Source organism: Rhamphochromis sp. 'chilingali' (assembly GCF_963969265.1).
Source record: "Rhamphochromis sp. 'chilingali' genome assembly, chromosome: 8".
NCBI classification, from domain to species: domain Eukaryota; kingdom Metazoa; phylum Chordata; class Actinopteri; order Cichliformes; family Cichlidae; genus Rhamphochromis; species Rhamphochromis sp. 'chilingali'.
This window is the reverse complement of record NC_137935.1, coordinates 6,450,432-6,473,849: the sequence shown is the minus strand read 5'-3', so window position 1 is coordinate 6,473,849 and position 23,418 is coordinate 6,450,432. Positions and strand designations below refer to the sequence as shown.

Genomic DNA, 23,418 nt, shown 5'->3' with positions numbered 1-23,418 from the left:
AATAATAGAACATGTGATGTTATTTTATTAAGTAATGTAACACTGATGTATGGCTTCTGTTTTTTTTTTCAGAAATATCATGAATAACAAGGTGTTCTACCAACACCCCAATCTGATGAGAGCTCTGGGTATGCATGAGACTGTGATGGAAGTGATGGTCAACGTGTTAGGTGGAGGAGGAGATTCGAAGGTAACTGTGATTTCTTCAAGCCTTTCACTTTCCAGGCCTGCAATTTATAACACAGCACACATCAGACATTATGCATCTGAGAAAAATGTTTGTTTTTTTCTTGCCCAGGAGATTCGATTCCCCCAAATGGTGACCAGCTGCTGTCGTTTCCTGTGTTACTTCTGCCGTATCAGCCGACAGAACCAGCGTTCTATGTTTGACCATCTGAGCTACCTGTTGCAGAACAGCGGTATCGGCTTGGGTGAGTCCCCTGTTACACTGTTTACTGTACTCTGTGTATGGCTTATTATGGACAGATTTTATTTTTAAATCTTTTTTATTTTGAATAATCATGAAACAATTATAATAAAATTTAATTCACTGAAGCATGCAGGTAAGACGTTTCTAAATGAGTTTTAATGTGCTGGGATCTTTATACCAGGTGATGAATGAATAAACTCACTGATTATATCCCTATGTAGGCATGCGTGGATCCACACCCCTGGATGTGGCTGCAGCCTCCTGTATTGACAATAACGAGCTGGCCTTGGCTTTACAAGAGCAGGAACTGGAAATGGTTAGAGAGAAATTTTTTTTTAAAAAAAGGCTATAGTGGAACTGTTATCTGATAATCTCTCCTTTTGGTACTCACACGAGGTAGGTGGTGACATACTTGGCAGGCTGTGGACTGCAGATGTGTCCAATGCTCTTGTCTAAGGGCTACCCTGACATTGGCTGGAATCCTTGTGGCGGCGAGAGATACCTGGATTTCCTCCGCTTTGCTGTCTTCGTTAATGGTTGGCTTTGATTATTTTATAATGATGAGATTTGTAAGTAGTCGCCACTAATATTTACCTCCTCCTACAACCTACTCCCCTTAGGAGAAAGCGTGGAAGAGAATGCCACCGTTGTGGTGCGTCTGCTCATCCGTCGCCCTGAGTGCTTTGGCCCAGCCCTGAGAGGAGAGGGTGGTAATGGCCTGCTGGCTGCAATGGAGGAGGCCATCAAGATATCAGAGGATCCGGCAAGAGATGGGCCCACTGTTAAGAAAGACAGGCGCTTCATGTAAGGGCTGGCGCAGTGGCAGTGAATTCGATTTTTGTTGACAAAATAACACCAACTAACAGCTTAGACAAATCACTGTGTAGTTTCACAGCAGCACAACAAATTTTCTTATAGAAAATAACATTATCTGGATTGGCAGGTTTGGTGGTGAGGAACAGCACGAGGAGAACCGTGTGCATCTGGGAAATGCCATCATGTCCTTTTACTCGGCTCTCATTGATCTGCTGGGTCGCTGTGCCCCAGAGATGCATGTAAGTAGAGCAGCTTTTAACATATTTCTATCCCTCAAACCTCCAGGAAGAGTGGATCTGTGGGTGTTTGATTTGTAGGAGTTAGTTTCATATAGCACAATTTATTTATTTTTTTTATTTGTAGCTGATCCAAGCGGGTAAGGGTGAAGCTCTAAGAATCAGGGCCATCCTGAGGTCTCTGGTGCCTATAGAGGACCTGGTTGGAGTAATCAGCTTACCTGTGCAGATTCCAGCATATGGCAAAGGTTGGATAAAAAGTTATGCTGATACAGGGATGTTTTGTAATAATTTAAAAAATGTGGCGCCCTACTTCATAAGGTTTTTTTTCCTATCTAACCACAGATGGCCAGATTATTGAGCCCAAGATGTCTGCCAGTTTTGTGCCAGACCACAAGGCCTCCATGGTGCTCTTCCTCGACAGAGTGTACGGTATTGATAACCAGGACTTCCTGCTTCATGTGCTTGAGGTTGGCTTCTTGCCTGACATGAGAGCTGCAGCTTCTCTGGATACGGTGAGAAAAAAAAGGCACAGACCTAACAGATAAAATTTCCTTCTGTAAATTCTAGATTTCAGTACAAAGTCTGCATATTGATGTAATTTGCTATAGATTCCCTTTGATATAGTTAATGTATCCGTCTGTCTTTAAGGTAATGCAGTGAGTCTAAGCAGTTTTTTGTCTTCTCTGATTTTAGGCGGCATTCAGCACAACTGAAATGGCCTTGGCTCTGAACCGCTACCTCTGTTCGGCTGTACTGCCTCTTCTTACAAAGTGTGCGCCATTGTTTGCTGGAACAGACCACCGGGCCATCATGATCGACTCCATGCTCCACACAATTTATCGCCTGTCTCGTGGCCGAGCCCTTACCAAGGCTCAGAGGGATGTTATAGAGGAGTGTCTCATGTCCCTCTGCAAGTCAGTATTTAAAAAAACCCTCTCTGTATAGCAAATGCTAAATAAGCAAGCTGAATAACTCCAAAAAGGAAGCCTTTATTTTCTATTTGTTTAACCTTTATTCAGCCTGGGGAGGTTTTCGAGACATTATCTCTTTTACAAGAAAGATCTAATGATAACGGCAAATTCACAACAAATTACAAACTTTGAAGTGAATGATGAAACGTGCCTTTTCAAACAGTTTTAAACTTACGGTGATATCCACAGATACCTTCGACCCTCTATGCTGCAGCATTTGCTTAGACGGCTGGTGTTTGACGTACCCATCCTCAATGAATATGCAAAGATGCCTCTCAAGGTGAGTCTTCTGTATAACAGCGTTCTGTTTGTTTGTTTATATAATCAAATTTTTATATCACATATGAATTGAATTGCTTCAGCTGCTGACCAATCACTATGAGCGCTGTTGGAAGTACTACTGCTTGCCAAATGGATGGGCGAATTTTGGGGTGACTTCTGAGGAGGAGCTGCATCTTTCTCGAAAACTCTTTTGGGGAATCTTCGAATCGTTGGCACACAAGGTGGGAGATGTTGTTAACCTTCCATAAGTGCACATCGTTTAAGTTAAGGAATTACTAACTTGGCTTCTCTAATATGAATTTAAATTCTAGAAATTTGATGCAGAGCTCTTCAAGATTGCCATGCCCTGCCTCTGTGCTATAGCTGGAGCCATCCCCCCTGACTATGTGGATGCCAGCTACTCCTCTCACACTGAGAAAAAGGCCTCTGTGGATGCTGAAGGCAACTTTGATCCAAAACCAGTAGAGACCACCAAGTGAGAACTGAAAGAAAGACTGTTTGATGTTATTTTAGTGCATTATTGCTTTTGGAAGAGAGTCAACGTGTACCTTGTCAGTGATGGATAGTTATAATTACATATTTGAACAGATTTTTTAAAGATTGTTTCCAGTTTCAGTTGTATTTGTCATATGCAAGCTAGCACAGGGTCTATGGAATGCTGGGACTGCCATAATGAATGAATGAATGAATTAATTAATTAATTAAATACACCATTAAATAATTAATTAAATGTGTCAATAATTGAAAAGAATTCATTAAAATGGGAAATAATTGATTAAATAAATATTTAATTAAATTTTATATATTAATTATTTATTTATTTACAATTGTAATCAATTATTGCCACAATTAATTAATTTTTTAATGGTGTATTTAATTAATTCATTATGTCAGTCCTGGCACTCCATAAGGGTCAACATTGCAATAAAATGTATTTGACGAGCAGCAGACAGTCACACAGCAGTTAAAAAAAAAAAAAATATATATATATATATAGTGATCGTGAGAGAGAATATATATATATATATCTATATCTATCTATATATATATATATATATATATATATATATATATATATATATATATATATATATATATATATATATATATATATATATATAAACTGTAGGACAGCTTCTGAGTGCATCCTGTGGAGTGTGGTGTGTGCGTTTAAGTGTTGCTCAAATCTTCAAGTGCAGTTATGAATGTAACTGAAAAGGAAGATATAAACATCTTACATGAAACTACACTGTAATTTCTATAAAGTCATAGTGGCATTCTGAAGTTAAGTTTAGATATTAGATTATTTGAGTAACAGTAAATATGACTAAATTTTCAGCACTATCATCCCAGAGAGACTGGATCCTTTCATCAACAAGTATGCAGAACACACTCATGATAAATGGGCTTTTGAAAAGGTCAGTAATAAGGGAATAATGTAAGCAATAATGTTTTTTAAAGTATTATTTGTAATAATTGCTTAAATCATTTTTCAGATTCAGAACAACTGGACGTATGGAGAGGTGCTAGATGAGAATGCTAAGACTCACCCGATGCTCCGGCCATACAAAACATTCTCTGAAAAGGTAATGATTTTTCACTTGTTTTAGTCTGAAGCTTGAAATTCTGAACACTTAATCATATCTAACCTTTTGTAGTGTCCCTGTGTTCCATTAAATATGAGGATGCCAGATCTTCTTAATTAGTATTCATTACCCATGGACCTTTTGACTATTTTTGCATGATTATTGTTATGGGCATTCATAGTATAGCTTAGTTGTTAATTGTAAAGCCCTCTACCTCCTTTTCTCAGGACAAGGAGATTTATCGTTGGCCCATTAAAGAATCCGTCAAAGCTATGCTAGCATGGGAGTGGACCATAGAGAAAGCAAGGGATGGAGAAGGAGAAGTCGAGAAAAAGGCCGCCGCCACCACCGCCACGCGCAAAATCTCTCAAACTGCTCAGGTAAAAGTCCATATAGGAATGCAAGGTTTTTACATAAGTGTAAAAACAGAACATTTGTGGATCATGCAAAATGAATTTTCTCTTGGCCTAATTAAATTGGGGAAACAATGGAGTTTCTCTTTTACTGAAAAACTTCACATGGACACTGTTACACACAAGATCTTTTTTTAAATTGTCTTCAGGCCACTTATGATCCGAGTCACGGATACAGCCCTCAGCCAGTAGACATCTCAGGAATGGCCCTCTCCAGAGAGCTGCAAGTATGTCTCTTCTGGTCAGATTTTCCCCAGCATTTATAGGTCACACAAGTTGCTCACATACCTTTAAAGAACTAGGTAGAATAATTATTTATTTTCTTTCCACATAGTCTATGGCTGAACAGCTAGCAGAAAACTATCACAACACCTGGGGCAGGAAGAAGAAGTTGGAGCTACAGTCCAAAGGCAAGAGTAGTTTTTATTACAGTAAACTGGGAGTTTTCTTTTTAATGATATGTTGATTTAAAAAATGACTTGTGCCCTTGCTAGGTGGTGGTACTCATCCTTTGCTCGTGCCTTATGACACATTGACGGCTAAGGAGAAGGCCAGAGACAGGGAGAAAGCCCAGGACCTGCTCAAGTTCCTCCAGCTTAATGGATATGCTGTGACGAGGTAAGCTGGAGCTCTCAGAGTTTAAGATTAGAGCTATCCATTTTTCTCTTTCAACTCCTTCCATATTTCCTCCATCTTTTTTTCCACTCCTAGAGGTCTAAAGGATATGGAACAGGACATCTCCTCCATTGAAAAGCGTTTTGCTTATGGCTTCCTTCAGAAGCTTCTTAAATGGATGGACATTGCCCAGGAATTCATCGCTCATCTTGGTACTGTGATTGAACACACATAGATTTTTGTACTTATACTGTGTGCACTGCTGTTTAGACCAGAAATAAAGTCAGAAGTGGTTTAATTATTATTTTTATTTTTTCTAACAGAGGCTGTAGTTAGCAGCGGTAGAGTGGAAAAGTCACCACACGAACAAGAAATCAAATTCTTTGCCAAGGTGAGCTTCTTTATTCGTCGTACTTTTTTTCAGATGTCAGAGGGTGATAGTTGTAACAGAATCCTGTGCTGAAGTTGTAGGGACTGAAAAAACTGCCACAATTTGTGTTTTTGAGAAACACCTTTTATTCTGTAGCTTTACTAAGCAGATACTATTTATAATTGGATATTTTATGCTGGGTTATTTTTTATAGATCCTCTTGCCGCTGGTAAATCAGTACTTCAAGAACCACTGCCTGTACTTTCTCTCCACTCCTGCCAAAGTATTGGGCAGTGGAGGTCATTCCTCAAATAAAGAGAAGGAGATGATTGCCAGGTATGTGTCATAAAACCATATTTTAAAAAAAATCAATCTTACCTTGAATTATGTGTCCTGAAAAAATTGGCATTTCCTTTCCCTTTAGGACAGTGTGATAGTATCTGTCCTCTCCTTCCATGTCCCTCCATCTTTCTCCTGTTGTGTGATATCCATGATCTCCTTTACTTTCCTTTTGCTTTATGTGTACTTCAAACATTTTTCCTGCCTTGTTTCCCCTTACTATACTCCCTTCCTCTCTCCCTTCCTCTTTTCTCCTCCTACCTCAGTATCTTCTGTAAGTTGGCTGCTTTGGTGAGGCACAGAGTATCTCTTTTTGGTAAGGAAATTGCATGATGTCATGCCCTGTCACCATCTCTGTATTTGTTTTCCTGTGTAATTTCTCTTTATTACAGCGTTTTATTTTTTTGCTTCTTCCTCCTCCCTACCTTTACTTTACATACTAATCAAACTAATAAATCATCGTCACCTCCTCCTAACTTACCAGTTCTTCTCTTCTCTGTCTTTAGCTCAGCTTTTGCTTGGCTTTAATGTTTGCTGTAGTTTGTCTTTGATTTAAAAGGTATCCACAAAGTTAGCATGAATGTCTGTGACGGCGTCAGATATCCACTGGTACTGTACTGCAGCTTTGTCGTGTCTTATCATCCTGGCTTATATGAGACAATGAATGCTTTGTTGTCATTTTACTCCCCTTCACCACCATATGTCTTAAGTAGACTGTCATTGTTACATGGCCAGTGGACAGGTGAGCTTGTCTCACCAGCACAATATGATCTTCCACTTTAAACGTGCCTAAATAAAACTCTGTGATGGTGGCATTGCACTTAAGAAACTGTTTTTAACAACTTTTTATGCTCTTTTCTTAAATAATAATTATTGTTGTTTCAGCTATGTATTTAACATTTGTGATTCAGAAGATTCAGACTTTACCGTTGTAGTGTAATTGTGAGTTTGCTCAATATTTCCCAACAAACTGTATACCAGGTTTAGAGCTAATTGTGGCATTTGCAGTAATTTGGGCTCTTGTAGAGCTGAAGGATAGCACTGACAATGCACCTTTTTTGTTATGTTTTCAGGAACGGATGCCCCTGCAGTGGTAAACTGCCTGCACATTCTCTCACGATCACTGGATGCCAGGTAGATCACAATATACCCATAAAACATCCCTATTGCTCCTCAAGCAAAGAGAAAATGGAAACAAACTGTCTGAGATTTTTAGAAAAACGTTTTCTCTGTGTATTCTTTAAGGACTGTTATGAAATCAGGCCCTGAGATTGTGAAAGCCGGCCTGCGTCAGTTCTTTGAGAGCGCTGCGGATGACATTGAGAAGATGGTTGAAAATCTGAAACTGGGCAAGGTGTCCAGTCGAAACCAGGTCAGAGAGGGTTTTCTCTTCTTTTTGCTCACTAAACAAATGTGTTCATGTTTTTCTTGTGAACTGAAATCTGTATTTGTGTGTTGTTTACAGGTTAAGGGTGTAGCACAGAATATCAACTACACCACCACTGCCCTGCTGCCAGTCCTCACTTCACTGTTTGACCACATTGCCCAACACCAGTTTGGTGATGATGTCATGAGTAAGTAGAATGCTTTTGTCCTTTAAATGAACCATTAATGACTTGTTACTCTGGACCAACTCAGAGCTAATGAAGTCTCTTCTCGACATTCTCAGTGGACGACTTGCAGATATCCTGCTATCGTCTAATGTGCAGCATCTACTCTTTGGGCACTGTGAAGACTCCACATGTGGAGAAGTGAGTAGAGACATGGTCTAAAAAAAAGCCTGGAACTAGTTTTACTTTTTTCATTATATATCAGATATCATAACAAGAAACATTTATTTTTCTTTATGCGCATGTATTCTTTCAAAGGTTGATTTTGCATGTGTTATTTCATACAGACATCTTATGAGTATGCATGTTTTTCCTTCCTTTGCAGACAGCGACCAGCTCTTGGCGAGTGTTTGGCCCACTTGGCAGCTGCTATGCCGGTAGCCTTTCTTGAACCAGTGCTAAATGAATTCAACTCATTTTCTGTTTACACGACCAAGACTCCTAGAGAGAGAGCAAGTGAGTTCTTTTACCTTTATGATTCATTTTACATGCTTCAAACTATTAGATAGTGTTCATGCTGAGTTATTTTTCATGTCCGTGATTTCACTCGTCTTTTCTCTCCCCGCTTAGTTCTTGGTCTTCCCAATCAAGTAGAAGAGCTGTGTCCTGACATCCCAGAACTGGAGATTCTGATGAAAGAGATCCATGACCTGGCTGAGTCTGGAGCTCGCTACACAGAAATGCCCCATGTGATTGAGATCACCTTGCCCATGCTGTGCAACTATCTCCCGCGCTGGTGGGAGAGAGGCCCAGAGAACTTCCCCGAGCAGGACGGCCAGCTCTGCACCGCTGTCACCTCCGAGCAACTCAACCAGCTGCTGGGTAGCATCATGAAGATTGTGGTTAACAACCTGGGTATAGATGAAGCCTCTTGGATGAAAAGATTAGCAGGTTAGTGACCAGAGGATTTACAATAAGCCAAAATAATGTCACGTGACACACAGCTATAGTATTGCAGCATATCATAATGTGTAAACAGCTACATTTTCACATGTTACACAACTATTATTTGGAGATGACTGGCAAATGTTTTGTGCCTTGTCCAGTGTTCGCTCAGCCCATTGTCAGCAGGGCTAAACCAGAGATGCTTAAATCCCACTTTATCCCAACCATGGAAAAGCTGAAGAAGCGTGCAGCAAAGGTGGTGGCAGAGGAGGATCATCTGCGCATGGAGGGCAAAACAGAGGTGGACAGCGAAAACGGGACCATTCGAGATGAGTTTGCTGTACTCTGTCGGGACTTGTACGCTCTCTACCCTTTGCTCATTCGCTACGTGGACAACAACAGGTAGCTGAGATTAGCAGCACCTTTATATGAAACACATTTCTGCTTCAGTTTTCTTTTTTTTATTGAAATTAGAAATTTAGGGGAGCATAATATGACGCTTTTTTGTCTTGCAATGAGGCACAATGTTGTTATTGAGGCAGAGGGATGGAACCAGGGAACTAAACCTACAAGAAATAATAAATTCAAAATCTGAACAGTAGAACAGGAAACTCCACAGGAACAATAATTCAAGGTTTTAAAAGAAAGCTCCACTTTCATTTCACCCTTTTTTTTGCTGGTCATGATTCACGTTTAAGAACTATCTATTGCTGCCTGTGTCTGTAGGGCAAGTTGGCTGACTTGTCCAGACCCAGATGCAGAGGAGCTTTTCAGGATGGTGGGAGAGGTCTTCATTTTCTGGTCCAAATCCCACGTAAGTCTTCTGTTTTCTGACATCATATATGTATGCATTTATTCCGTCTCTCGTTTAGCATCTTTATTGTGTTATATATTGCAGAACTTCAAGAGGGAGGAGCAGAACTTCGTGGTGATGAATGAGATCAACAACATGTCCTTCCTGACTGCTGACAGTAAGAGCAAGATGAGCAAGGTACTATCTGAGAGCAAAGGAAATGTAAAAGTAAAACATTGCCTGTTCTCTAGAGGTTTGATTCACCTACTTCCATATCTTGAGTCATAACACATTAAGAAACTAAACTCTAATAATTAATGTTTCACTAACACCACCCATTACAAGCAGAGAAAAGTAACAGGAAGCCCTTCTTGGTGTTTTCTCAGCTGTTATTTCATTGTTTTTCTTTAAGCTGCTGTAGCTTTATGATTATTCTGTAAGTGTTCATTTCAGTCATTTCACAAATAAGTTTCTACAAGAAGACTGATGGGCTGTTACATAAATATTAATATCCTTTTTTTCCCAGGTCTGTGTAAGCGGCAGTATATAGTGTAGTAGTAAGATTGTTGCTAACTGTTTTTTCTCCATATATATCCTGTGTCGGGGTTGGACGCTGGGCCACTAGGCCGGAGATGGAGAGGTTAGACTGTGTTTGTGCACGAGAGCTGTGCTGATCGCATGGCACCCTGAGTTTGCGGAGGCATTTCATCAACTGCTAATAGACAGATCCCAATATTCACACGTATACAAACACACAAACACACACATACAGGGTTTTTCCTCTTAGGAGAGACTTCACTACACATCTATGAGTGAATGAATGAAGTGTGAGATTATATTATACACAAATATATTAGTGATGTTTTTTAGGAGTAAAGAATGTGAGTGTGAATGTGTCGCAAACATATGCTTTTATGTGTGTCTGTATATGTGTGAGTAGGGGTCCGGAGCAGCTTGATGAAAGCTCTTTGCTGTAGATCACAGTAGTGTGAAAGGTTTCATGGTGCTCGGCAGAGCAGTAGCGTATATAATTTGGTGTGTGCACTCCTGCAGCCGAGTACCATCACCCTGTTTTTCTTTGACCAGTAAATAGTTTGCCTTTCGATGATCCTTGTTGGATACAGTTATGGAGCCCGTGCTACTGTGATGTTACTTGTGTCACTGATGCTTGGGGTTTTTTTTTTTTCAGCTTTTGTGTCAGAGATTCCTGCACTGGGGGACTCTTCTCTTTTCAGTAGCTGTTTAAACCAAAAGTCCATACCCTGCTGTTGCTCGGTCCACCAGTAGCAAATGTCAGTCGCTGGATCTTTTGCAGGAAATTAAGCTAGCTCTCACTACATCACCAGAATACTGTCATCATATTTACTAACTGGACTCGTTACTTCATGTCATGTTCATTGACACCATTAAATTGTTAAATAAACCTAATCACTGTTTGATGTTTTACGTGGTTGGTGCAAGTAGAACCTCTTCTCCTGGGCTATCAGATGGGCATTACTGTAGTGAGCTTCTGTTTCCTGATCATCACAATGACTCTCAAAGCCCATAGAGTGTTTTCCACCCACACACACCAACACCAAGCATGCACAATAAGGGCAGAGAGGGTGCTGTGAGGCCAGACAACAGACAGTAATGAGCATTGTCAGCCTCTGGATAGGAGCGTGTGAGAAGAGCTCCACGCAATGGAGCTGACCCCATGTGCTGTTCTCTGTGATGTCCAATGGACAGGATGTGCCCTGTCTGGCCACTGCAGTACTAACAGTGAAGCTGCATTGTGTGTAACACCTGTTGCTGGTGCAGCAATGAAGCACATGACATGACACGAAAAGTTGAAGAAAATATGTTGTTTAGTTGTTAAATATTCTCCAAAGCCTTAAATGCCACAAACCATTTTCTGAAAAGGGATTTTTTATTGGTGCCATATAGTTGCTTCATGGAATAGAAAGTGTTCAATCAGTTTAATCTCTCTGTAGTCTGGCAGCTCAGAGCAGGAGCGTACCAAGAAGAAGCGACGGGGGGACCGCTACTCTGTGCAGACCTCCCTAATTGTAGCAGCGCTAAAGAAGATGCTTCCCATCGGCCTCAATATGTGCTCTCCTGCAGACCAGGAACTCATCAACCTTGCCAAGATCAGATACTCACTGGTACTTGTGCTTATTAATGTGATTTCTTTGGGCAAAACTTGCTTCATAGATTAATAGCGCTTTAAATTTCTATAGTGCAAAAGCGTTGCTTCTTTGTTAGCATACATTTTGACACAAAATGGGTAGAAATGATTTTATCTCTCTCTATATATATAATAATAATTTTTCCACAGTCATATAACTCTGTTACTTTTTTCATTCCCAAATTTGTTTAGAGGCTGCGTGCTGTTAATTACTAAACTATAGGATTATAAATGTCCTCCAAATCTTGGTTTCTTTAACTCGTAGAAAGACACAGATGAAGAGGTGAGGGAATTCTTGCACAACAACCTGCATCTGCAAGGCAAGGTAGGCAGACTTTTTATTTCTTTACTAACTGAAAGAAGATAATAAACGCATTCCTGTATAAATCTATTCATTCTGTTCATTATACACATTGACGTGTTATATTTTAGGTAGAGGACCCAGCAATGCGCTGGCAGATGTCTCTTTATAAAGAGATGTCTGGGAAAGCAGAAGATGCCGATGATCCGGAGAAGGTGGTGAAGAGAGTACAAGAGGTGTCTGCTGTCCTTTACCACATTGAAGTGGTGAGTACAACCAGGCATCCTCAATAAAAGAAGGTCTGGAACTGGCTCTCCGTTTAAAAAGTCCTTATCTCTCTGATCCTATGACTATAACCCAGCAGGCAATGCAGAGCTTAAGAAAATTGAGACATTTTCCAAGATAATTATTTATTTTTTGTACATTAGACTGAACATCCCTTCAAGTCAAAGAAAATGGTTTGGCACAAGCTGCTGTCTAAACAGCGTCGCAGAGCTGTGGTGGCCTGTTTCAGGATGACGCCTCTGTACAACATCACCACGTAATGATTAGCAACTTACTTATTCAAAACATGATCGACAATAAAATCAAAAGGCTTTATGAGGCATTATACCTAATTATCTTAATTATCCCTAATTGTCAGTGATCTTTCATTGTTTGCAGGCACAGGGTAACCAACATGTTCTTGGATGCATACAAACGCAACTGGTTAGAAACCGAGGGTTACTCATTTGAAGACAAGATGATTGATGACTTATCAGTAAGTTACACTTTCATTAATGTTTCATCACTGGCATATTGTCTATTCTTTATACAAAGGGTCTGTCATGTTTTATCCTATCTATTAACGATTAGAAAACCATGGAAGAAGAGGAGGAAGAGGAAGAGGAGACTGAGACGAAGCCTGACCCCCTTCATCAGCTGATTCTTCATTTCAGCCGCACAGCTCTTACAGAAAAGCTGTGAGAGCGTCTTTCTTCCTCTGCCTCAGTTCTCTGACCTGTTCCTCAGTGACACTTACTGATTCCTGCTCTGTGGTATTTCTTTACAGTAAACTTGATGTTGACCATCTCTATATGTCATATGCTGATATTATGGCAAAGGTAAGACCTGTAAAACACCAATGGGAATAGATCTTGAAGCTGAACTTCAGAAGAGAATAATTCACCGACATTCTGTCTGCTGCTTTCAGAGCTGCCACATTGGTGAGGAGGACGAAGGGGGAGAACAGGAGGGGGAGGAGCCATCCTTTGAGGTGCGACAGACAGAGATGGTATGGGGGGACCAGGGGAAGGGAGGCAGGGGAGTCAGCGGAGAAGCAGCTCCCTACGCACTGAGTGACTACACCATGACATCACACTCGGCACATCCCCCCCACCCCACTCTTGCTACATTTCTCTTTTTTTTCCCTTTCTGTCTTCCTTTCGTTAACTCACACCACGTGTCTATTTCCTGTTGTGGTGGACTGACCTGTGCATGCCTTTCCTGGACTCTGCACACCAGTCGGGATCAATATTCTGAAAGAATGTTTTTTTTGTTTTGTTTTGTTTTTTCTAAATTGCATGACTCGAGTGTAGAGATGACGGCAGCTAAAGAATTCAAAATAAAACCCAGGTGAAGACAGACAAGTGAGTCTGTACTAGCTATTGAAATTTCAGAATCACAGTTTCCAAGCCCAAGGTGTTTCGACACTGTAATGTTGCAGCTGTGGTGATTTCAGAATTTCTGTTCCTTTTGGAACCTGATACGTAAATTGTGATGTTGCCCCTTTTAGACTTAATTTAGTAAGAAACAGATAATGGCGATTAATTAAGCCATAGCACAGGATCCCTAACAGGTCCCCTGTGCAAGTCTCAGAGTTTGTGGTCAGTGTCTTCTAGACATGCACCACCCTTTTCTGACTCACAACTCATGTAATCACCTGCTAATTTGACTGTGTTCACCCATATAGACTCACCTGAAAACTAGAGTTCTAACATCTGACAACTAATTGATTTTTGTTTGTCTTTCCTTTGAATTGGACAGCGCTAACAAGTTTCCCTCTCTGTGCTCACCAAGAATACAGTAAAAGCCTGCACAGTCAGCCGTACATATACCGCCCCAAGCCCAAACACACTCATGCGAGCATACAACAGCTACATTCACAGAGACATTCATTCATACACACAGTTTCTTTCCATTCTTTCTATTCATACTCTTATGCTGAGCGGAATCTCTGTAACCAGAGAAAAGTGCATTCATGTTTTTAAAACACTTCAGGCTCACGAGGGAGGGGGGCGGAGGGAGGGTTAGGTAGAGGTTTGGGTGCTTTGGGTGGGGGTCTGTGCATGATGTGCAGTGGGTGGGTCAAATGTAACCTCTTTTGTCAACAGGATGGTTGTTCATTACCTGCTATTATTATAGTATTTGTACTGTACCACAGAATAATATAAAAAAGACAAGTATAGTGCAGCATAGTCCGAATAGCGTGAGTTAGAATACTGCGTCACGCAGCATTAAAGTTTGTGTGTTTTTTTATTCACTTTAATCTTAATATGTTATATTAAACAGTATGCAGTGTCTGCAGATGTGCAGACTCATTTGTTTGTCTAGTGTTCAGTAGTTTTAAAATATCACATACCTTTATTAATCTAATTCAAATAAATCTGAAGGGTGATGAGTGATTTGACAGTTTGACAAAGACTGCTGCTGTATAACTAAATGGTGCTCATAACCAATCAGCCTTTTTCAGAGTAAATATTTCAAAGTTGTTGAATAAAACAGTCTTTTTTTATTTTCATATCGTGACAAGTCAAAACTCTAAATGTCGAAAATATTTAGTCAAGCAAGCAACTTTTCCTCAGTTTCAGTTTAGGGTCTTATAGTTTATCTAAAAAGCAGACAAGCGTCACATACAGACAGGCTACTCCAGGTAGCATAAAATATAAGTTTAGGCTGTGAAGTAGAACAACCCTAAGCTGTTCTGTTGGAAGCAGGGGTTGCATGTTGTTTTACTCCAGCAACTGATGTTGCTTCCTAAGAAGAATATGTGAAGTGTGTGTTACAATCTGGGATGAAATGATTGCTGCAATTGAATGTTTGCACCTGTGTTAGATATCATAAACTGGAATAACTGTCTCCAACACTAATATATTGGAAGAGAATTGTATGTCTTCAAGAGTCCCGAGTATTAACACTAAAACAGCTTGTTTTTTTTTTACAAGTTCATTCAACACTTGAAAAGAATAGTTTAGCTGAAACAAACTGGCCACTATCTGATGGAAACAGTGAGAATCTGCTCACTTAACTGAGCTTAACACAAAGAAAGATTAAGAGAAGCTGTTTCATAGGTGATAAAATAAATGTAAGTGTAAAAAGTTGTGTTACGTACATATAACACGAATTATTAACCAGCAACTCTGGATGACATCAGGACCAATGGTATAGCAAATACAATAGCAAATTATATTTAGAATAAGATTATCAGGATGTGTGTGTTTTTAGTGTATGTGTGCCTGTACATGTGTGTGTGTGTGTGTGTGTAAGTGCGGGGGGCAGTGCAGTCTCTGTTGACAGGGTTACAGCTGTTTCCTTGCTACTCTGCTGCACAGGAAAAGGAGATGGAGAAACAGAGGCTCTTGTACCAGCAGTCCCGTCTGCACAACCGTGGTGCTGCAGAGATGGTGCTGCAAATGATCAGCGCCTGTAAAGGTAGCTGCTGCACATTAGATCTGCACACAGACACATAGTAGCACACTCTTACACACACACACACACACAAACACTTGTGTGAAAATTATGAACCAAGCGTTAGCTGTGTTAGATGAACCTGTTTATAAAAAAGTAGTGGGAGTAGGACGTGTAAATTTTGGGGGCTAGGAGCTCACTGAATAAACTGCTGTCCGTCATGGACAACCCATCGCACCCACTTTATGCTGTAGAGGCAGCACAGCTCATTCTCCCTCAGACTTATTCGACTCCCCTGCTATAAAAAAACTGTAGGCAACCTTTCCTACCATTTTATCTGTTGTTATCTTGGCAAAGAGAATCCAGCTTCGCTATTCATGGTTGGGTCAAGTTGTTGTACGAGCGGTATCTGCTTGTTTCAGGTGAACCTGGAGCCATGGTTTCTTCTACACTCAAACTGGGAATCTCCATCCTCAATGGAGGCAACAGTGATGTACAGCAGGTAAAGAGCCTTCATGAGTATGATATATTTATGTCTATAGGCTAAAAAGATTTAAAAAACAAAATTTATTTTACCGCCTATCTACATCTTGACATCTTCATTAGAGCGTTGTTGTCATCATGCTCTTGTCATCTGTGTGCAGAGGATGCTGGACTATCTGAAGGATAAAAAGGATGTGGGGTTCTTCCTTAGCATTCAGTCTCTGATGCAGACCTGCAGGTCTGTAATATATTTATGGTTACGTCGATGTTATACTTCTGCTTACTGTTGGAGGGGATATACAAGTTTTTGTACTTTTTAAGCTGATTAAATGTTTGCTGTTAACAGTGTTTTGGACTTGAACGCTTTTGAGAGACAGAACAAGGCTGAGGGACTTGGGATGGTTTCAGAAGAAGGCACCAGTGAGTATGGTCGACAGCTTTCAATGGTCACTCACAAACTCAACATGCAATGCATACAAACATCTGCATCTTTGTTCTCCTCCTTTGTTTTGTGATATAATATAATATTTTCTTAGTGTCAGTCTTTATACTGTGCATTTGTGTGTGCCTGTATGTGTATGCCTGGTACAGATATCTTTTCATGTGTCCAGAGTCAAGGAGTCATGACACATGTGTGTTAGTCGCAGCATTTTGACTGTTAATGTATGAAACTGTTTATCATTCGCTGACAGTCATGAGAATTCTGGACTCACTCCGTCTCTTTGTTTTTCTCTTCCCTACATCTTGTTCACTTTGCCCGTTTCAACTCTTTACTCTTCATGCCTATGTCCTTCCTACGCATCAATTTGCTGCTCTCGCGGTTCAAAGATAAGAAGCTAGAACGTGGTAAATGAAACTTTGCTGTCATATATTTTTCTTTCTTTCTCCCCCTCCTTTCTGTCCTTTCTGTCCCTTGTGGCTCTTCTTCTTTTGACTAGCCTTTTCCTTGCTGTGAACTTAATATGCATTTCATTTCACACTCAAGAGCCCAGTAAAATTAAGCTTTAGAGTCATTTGGTCAGTGGTAGATTACAATATGTTGATATATTTATTCATTGTATCCAAGTTAATTTTTCTTTTTGAAGTGGCTGTGAAGTTTAATTTTCCTCCTTGAGTGTTTTATGACAGATCTACTGTAACTCCATCAAGCTCTGTCTCAGTATAGATCAATGGGAATGAAATGTGATCGTCTTATCTTCCTATTTCTTTGTATTTCATTCACAAATTGTGCTAGAAGCTAAAGTGTAGGAACTTTTTATGCTCTGCGTCGCTCTTATTTCCATAGTTTAAATGTAGTTTGTTTGCGTCTCCCGTTCCGGGCTGATCTTCACAAACTATGTAAATGGCCAGGTTAACCTCTGATCATTTCCATTTTGATTTGCTTTACTTCATCGGTATCGTAGCGTTGTTTATGAATCATCAGGTCATAATGTTTTACTGTGCTTGTTGTTAAAAAAGCTCAACGAGGCAGTCCAAAGGCAGCTCAGTAGAATCTCAGTCCTTGAGTATCTCCCTGTTATAGCGTCTATTTGTACATATTTTTGTACATCATTTCTTCTCTGCTTGTGCACAGCATATGATACGATGTGATAGTTCAATCTGGTAAGAAACAAGAAATGAAGTCTTTTTAAAGTTCCAGCTGTTGCTGCATCATATACCTTTAATGTATTTTGTTCTGGTAGCCTTCTAACTTTATTGCTACCTCTTTGCTTGGTATACCTATGGGAATATTTAACATGAGTCACAATGATAACGTATTTTTCCCGAGGCATGTGTCCATGACTGTTGTTTTAAGAAAAACCTGGCATCCCCCTCATGGCTTTGTTATGATTTGTTGTTGTTCATTCATGATTAAATCGAAGCATGCTTGTGCATCTTTTGGAAATAAACTGTTTTTACCTGATAGCATGCTATTAGAGAACTGTGAAATTGATATTTTTGCAGTATATGTAGCAAAGTGCAATGTTTAGGTTAGATTCTATTGCAAAGAAATTATGAAAGTCTTCCCAGTTCCTTCAAAAATATTGACAAAAGTGGTTATTAAAGTGCATTTTCCTGCATTCCCCCCTGATTTTCCCCCAACATCCAAGCTGATAGCTAACAGGAGTTTACAGAGTTCAGTAGATCTGTACTGCATGATGGTGTGCCGTGGAAGTTATATCTGTGTTTATGTGTTTACCATCAGTATCCATGTCCTGTTTTTTCAGCTGTATTTTTGTTATTTTGTGATTTTTATGTGTACTTTCATTGTCCACTACAGTGTGATGTGGCTGACACTTCTTGTTCATCTGAGTTGTGCAGATTTTTTGTGTTAAAAAATGTTGAGCTGGTTTGCAATACACATTTGTTCACATTCCATCACAGTCACACGTTCTTCAAGTTCAAACATGAATCTCAATTTCACAAACATTAAATAATGTCATTTTAAATAATGTCCACTCATGACCTATTCCTATAAATAACATTTGTGCTTACTGTTTAACTTTTAATGCTAATAAAATCTAAATCCAGCAGTGTTAAATGTGTAGATGAACAATATAAAGTTGGTTTACAATATTTAACTATTTGATGAGTGCGCTTAATGAAGGTAAACTGACCTGAATACTAAATTCTATAATCTTTCTATAACTGGTCATTTGAAAAAATCATTTCCATCCATCTATTCGCTTCCGCTTATCCTTTTCAGGGTTGCAGGGGTTGCTGGAGCTTGTCCCAGCTGTCTTAGGGTGAGAGGCGGGGTAGAACCCTGGACAGGTCGCCAGTCTGTCACAGGGCTAAGACAGAGACAACCAATCGCACTCACGTTCACTCCTGCATTCACGCCTATGGGCAATTTATTGTTTACAATTTCCAATTAAATAATTATTTGTTTTTATATTTTCTTGTACGAAGACAAAATGATTGGATATTTTGATCTCCTGGTGCATTTTTCCCTTTTCTTTGTTTATAATTTGTTATATGTGTATATATATATATATATATATATATATATATATATATATATATAAAGTATAACACACAGTGAAATGTAACCACAATATATATATATATATATACATATATAAACTATATAGAAAGAAAACTGGTCTGAATCTTTATCTACAACTTCTGTAAGGTGAAGTCAAATAGATCAAGTCAAAAAGGATACAATTCAAGTTTTGCAAAAGAACATTAAAATGTTAAAGAAACGTGAGCTAAAGGTACCCTAGCATTTTATAGGGTACTTCCTCTATAGCATCAACCTTTACTCCTAATATACATAATCTTGTGTTTACCACTATAATCTAACAGAATAAAAGCAGTTCATGTGTACGCTGTCCTGGGACTGCAGAAACCTGCTTTCGCACAGATTAATTAGCATGCCTTTTGTTATTCATCCTAGATGAGAAAGTGATGGCAGACGATGAATTTACATGTGACCTCTTCCGCTTCCTTCAACTTCTTTGTGAGGGCCACAATAATGGTAAGTCATGGCTGTACTAAATAAAACAAGTCTATTCACCAAACACCACGGCTGTATTTAGTGATCTTCCATGAGGCAGAGTGATGCCACCTTGTTTTTAGACTTTCAGCATTAAGTTTTGTATTTCATAAATGAAATTTTCAGCATACTTGGAGTCATTATCCGTGTGCATTGTGAAGCACGGTCAGGATTGCTTTCGGCTGAATATGAGTGGGGAATATAGAATAGAATGGAACAGAATAAACCTTTATTATCCCATGGAGGAGACATTTCGGTGTTACAGAGCTCTTACAGCAAGGAAAAATAAAATATAAAAGGAAGACACAAGGTGAACATTGAACGGAGATATCTATAAAATGGACAGGGATATGTATCAAATCTACAGAGTTATATATAAAATGTACAGTAAACAAACAAGCTGGTGAGTAAGATGACCAACAGGATGTTAAGCTGCATTATAGAGTCTGACAGCTGCTGGTAAGAATGACCTGCGGTAGCGCTCCTTCCTACACTGTGGGTGTAAAAGTCTACTGCTGAACGAGCTGCTCAGTGCTCGTACAGTCTCACGCAGGGGGTGGGAGGTGTTGTCCATGATGGATGTTAGCTTAGACTCTCCTCCCCAACCTGCTCAATGGACTTCAGGGGACAGTCCAGGACAGAGCTGGCCCTCCTGACCAGTTTGTTGAGTTTCCCCCTGTCTCTCTCTCTCCATATATATGTGTCAAAGATTGGTTAGAAGTTGTGAAGCAGTTTTTATTAACCACTGATATAATTGTTTCATTGTGCACTTTTTCATTCATTCTTTTTAAGAGTGATTTGGACACTCCTAAAGTTTTTTTAACACGAGTCACAGTTCCTGTGCATTCTCCCCGCATTGTTCTCCCTGTATCTCTGGTTCATGTCTCAAGGTTTCAGGTTTGTTTTTGCTTAGCTTTTCCCAGTTTAGGTTACTCTTAAGTTTTGGTTTTCGTCCACCTCGTCCCTGTTTGTTTCACCCTTTTGTTAATAAAGCTCGCTCACAACTAAGCAGTCTGCATCTTGGGTCCGTTAATAATTCACACAGAGTCTGTAGACTCCTGGTGGAGCATAGGGCCACAACAACACCACGCCAACGGACTCTATTTTGGGCTGTTCTCTTCAGCTGGGTCCACATCATTCTGGCGGCCTTTATTTTGCTCTAGACAGATCTTCTTCACGTCTGTTTGGGTCTCCCCACGGGACACTGTATATAGAACTGTAATTCCTAAACAGTTAATGCTAAATTTTTATAAAACTTCTTGAATTAAAGCTGAAAGTCAGCACTTGATGCACCTGGTGCATTATCGTCTGTCTGAATTTTTAAAAGTAGACTTATTTAATTTTGGCAATTCAGTTAATTTTCTTTTCCTTTTATCCTCAGATTTTCAGAACTACTTAAGGACTCAGACAGGCAGCACAACTACTATAAATGTCATCATCTGCACTGTGGACTACCTTCTTCGACTCCAGGTCAGTCAGATATACAGTACTTACCCTGATTTTGGTAAGACTGAGGATTAAGCACCTTATATACAATAAAGCTTTTGAAAGGTTTCTTATTAATGACTTCTGGGAGCTCAAAAAGAGTCTTAATATGAATCCAGTATATCATAAAAATTAGATATTACAGTTAGCTTCTGATATTTTTAAGTTTTTTGAGAGTTAAATAAGTCATCCAGAACCCTTGCTAACATCATGTTCTTCCTCCTGTTCCTGCATGCAGGAGTCCATTAGTGACTTTTACTGGTACTACTCAGGAAAAGACATAATTGATGAGCCTGGCAAGAGGAATTTCTCCAAAGCAATGACTGTGGCCAAGCAGGTCTTCAACAGCCTGACTGAGTATATCCAGGTAAAAATCTTGCTGCATGAATGATAAGAAATCTTAGTGGAAGATAAGATTTCTAGGGGATATTCCAAATATGGGTCTACTGCCACGGCCCTCCAGACAGTGGTTAAGTGGAGAACCCCTTCAGATCTAAACTTTGTACATTACAGAGTAAATTGACTTTTTAGAAGAAATTCTACAGGTTTTGTATTCCTGCTTAGGATATGCATTTTTCAAAACACAGTTTTGTTCCCAAAATCAGACTTTTTAGAATTTTTGAAATATTTTGTTTGGTTACAAAGAAAAAAATATGTCTTCCAAATTTGTAAGCGCACATGAATATTATCTTTATTTGCCGATGTGTGTGTTAACTTTCAGGGTCCCTGTACTGGGAACCAACAATCTCTGGCCCACAGCAGATTGTGGGACGCTGTTGTGGGCTTTCTACATGTCTTTGCTCACATGATGATGAAACTTGCTCAGGTAAGGAACATGCCATTGAAGTCATTAATTTTCAATCTTTTTCTTTTTTAGTTTTTATTTCCCGGTGTCAGGAATAATTTCCATTTAGAATCCACCCCCCCCCCCCCCCCCCCCCAACTATTTTCTATAATAATCTAAACGTACTTGTTTATAAAAATAGTTGTCGATTTGTCTGTTTTGTTATGCTAATTATATAAACTGTCACTCTCTCGGTTCCTACAGAGAAAAGTATGTATTTGTTTGATTACTCTCAGGTTTAACTTTAGAAAAAATCTTAACCGTTTCCTCCCTTTTTAGTCATATTGTTTCTGCCACTTTGATGAGTCTTTTGATATTTAACTGTCTGATAAATATCAAAGGATATTTAAACCTTGCAAATTTTGTCCCTGGTAAAGTAATCTGTCTATATATTAAGTCTAACTGTCTTTACGTTTTAGTTAGATTGTAACCAAATTTAAATTAGAAATGCAAGATCATCTTCCTTCATGCATACAGTATTTGTCTTGTACCTACACGTTTATTAGCTATGTTCATCGATTCAACAACTTTGTTTGACATTTTAGATTTCCACCCAGAGAAATATGAAAACATTTTCAGAGTTGCAGAAATGATGGCTACTACATTAGCAAAGCTAATTATTCTCACTCAGTCTAATGTGGAATTAGAATTCCCCGAATAATATGAACTTCATTAAAGTTGGCAGAAACAACTTGAAAAAATATACACTTATTCCTTTCTATTACTTCTATTTTCCTACTTTACATTTTTGTATGATAAAGTTAAACTACCAGTGCTATTTGATTGTGCTTTGGGTGTTTGCTTTCAATAACACATGTCTACTGTCATTCATTTGTTTTGGTTTATAAGAAGCTGCAGTGTTTACTAACCTAATTTTGTGTGGCTGTTTTATTGCTACTGACACCACTGATTAAAAGGCATTTTTTATGTCATATGACTCTCCTGAAAATTAATTCTGTACAAGTACTTTGTTTAGGCAGGTTTAGATAAAACAAAACACATACATTAAAAAAAGTTTTGTTCGGAAGTTCTATGCCAAAAAAACTTCCAGAACAATATATGCTGTCTTGGTTATTGAAATGGAGGCTGTTGCCTGACAAAACATTAGATAGTATTCATGCTGAGACAATCCAAAAACAAAGTAAACATTTAATGTAAAACAGTTTTATTTTCATGTGTAACTCTGTTAGATGCACCCCGATCCTGGACAGCGAAACGGCGTAAGAATCTGTGTTTTCACACCGAATCCATCTCATTTAAAGCCCCTCATGCTTTTTTAAAGCCCTCATGCTTAATACTTTCTTTAATAAGTTGCTTAATAGCCTGCACCATCTACATGTGCCTCTTTGTGTATTTTCTCTGCAGCACTTCATATTTTGTCTTTGCGTTTATTGTAATGATATAGATTTTAGGTCTCAACTGTTAAAGAAGCCAAAGTTACAGTTATTCACTTAGTTGTGCTAGATTTAGACCTCGATGATTATTACACACCAAACTGTAATTACACTTTTGTAAGTTAAGTGTCTCCGGATGTATTGTGATTGAATTAATTATTTCTTCTTTGAGGGATTCATTTCACTTTACTCCTTAAAGCCTTAACGTGTTGTATTGTCTCTCTTCATTTAGCTGTTTCATTTGCTGT

General features: G+C 39.1%; 1 protein-coding gene across 1 annotated transcript in view; it reads left to right on the top strand.

Annotated features, from left to right (window-relative positions):
* ryr1b (ryanodine receptor 1b (skeletal)) overlaps positions 1 to 23,418 on the top strand; it is a 63,451-nt gene that overhangs the window by 32,144 nt on the left and 7,889 nt on the right. Inside the window, exons 40-88 of the mRNA XM_080889102.1 lie at positions 73 to 190; positions 299 to 431; positions 652 to 746; positions 831 to 966; positions 1,051 to 1,234; positions 1,374 to 1,485; positions 1,610 to 1,730; positions 1,828 to 1,997; positions 2,179 to 2,399; positions 2,646 to 2,736; positions 2,819 to 2,959; positions 3,050 to 3,213; positions 4,078 to 4,156; positions 4,235 to 4,324; positions 4,552 to 4,704; positions 4,887 to 4,964; positions 5,072 to 5,147; positions 5,232 to 5,355; positions 5,449 to 5,564; positions 5,676 to 5,743; positions 5,937 to 6,058; positions 6,328 to 6,377; positions 7,135 to 7,195; positions 7,307 to 7,433; positions 7,527 to 7,635; positions 7,731 to 7,812; positions 7,997 to 8,127; positions 8,242 to 8,562; positions 8,718 to 8,958; positions 9,283 to 9,370; positions 9,455 to 9,547; positions 9,975 to 9,989; positions 11,323 to 11,493; positions 11,782 to 11,841; positions 11,949 to 12,083; positions 12,246 to 12,358; positions 12,481 to 12,577; positions 12,673 to 12,779; positions 12,869 to 12,920; positions 13,010 to 13,090; positions 15,408 to 15,507; positions 15,906 to 15,985; positions 16,128 to 16,204; positions 16,313 to 16,386; positions 16,795 to 16,812; positions 19,349 to 19,429; positions 20,829 to 20,917; positions 21,171 to 21,299; positions 21,654 to 21,758. Coding sequence (XP_080745228.1) covers positions 73 to 190; positions 299 to 431; positions 652 to 746; positions 831 to 966; positions 1,051 to 1,234; positions 1,374 to 1,485; positions 1,610 to 1,730; positions 1,828 to 1,997; positions 2,179 to 2,399; positions 2,646 to 2,736; positions 2,819 to 2,959; positions 3,050 to 3,213; positions 4,078 to 4,156; positions 4,235 to 4,324; positions 4,552 to 4,704; positions 4,887 to 4,964; positions 5,072 to 5,147; positions 5,232 to 5,355; positions 5,449 to 5,564; positions 5,676 to 5,743; positions 5,937 to 6,058; positions 6,328 to 6,377; positions 7,135 to 7,195; positions 7,307 to 7,433; positions 7,527 to 7,635; positions 7,731 to 7,812; positions 7,997 to 8,127; positions 8,242 to 8,562; positions 8,718 to 8,958; positions 9,283 to 9,370; positions 9,455 to 9,547; positions 9,975 to 9,989; positions 11,323 to 11,493; positions 11,782 to 11,841; positions 11,949 to 12,083; positions 12,246 to 12,358; positions 12,481 to 12,577; positions 12,673 to 12,779; positions 12,869 to 12,920; positions 13,010 to 13,090; positions 15,408 to 15,507; positions 15,906 to 15,985; positions 16,128 to 16,204; positions 16,313 to 16,386; positions 16,795 to 16,812; positions 19,349 to 19,429; positions 20,829 to 20,917; positions 21,171 to 21,299; positions 21,654 to 21,758 — 5,479 coding nt within the window. The remainder of the gene's footprint in view (positions 1 to 72; positions 191 to 298; positions 432 to 651; positions 747 to 830; positions 967 to 1,050; positions 1,235 to 1,373; positions 1,486 to 1,609; positions 1,731 to 1,827; positions 1,998 to 2,178; positions 2,400 to 2,645; positions 2,737 to 2,818; positions 2,960 to 3,049; positions 3,214 to 4,077; positions 4,157 to 4,234; positions 4,325 to 4,551; positions 4,705 to 4,886; positions 4,965 to 5,071; positions 5,148 to 5,231; positions 5,356 to 5,448; positions 5,565 to 5,675; positions 5,744 to 5,936; positions 6,059 to 6,327; positions 6,378 to 7,134; positions 7,196 to 7,306; positions 7,434 to 7,526; positions 7,636 to 7,730; positions 7,813 to 7,996; positions 8,128 to 8,241; positions 8,563 to 8,717; positions 8,959 to 9,282; positions 9,371 to 9,454; positions 9,548 to 9,974; positions 9,990 to 11,322; positions 11,494 to 11,781; positions 11,842 to 11,948; positions 12,084 to 12,245; positions 12,359 to 12,480; positions 12,578 to 12,672; positions 12,780 to 12,868; positions 12,921 to 13,009; positions 13,091 to 15,407; positions 15,508 to 15,905; positions 15,986 to 16,127; positions 16,205 to 16,312; positions 16,387 to 16,794; positions 16,813 to 19,348; positions 19,430 to 20,828; positions 20,918 to 21,170; positions 21,300 to 21,653; positions 21,759 to 23,418) is intronic.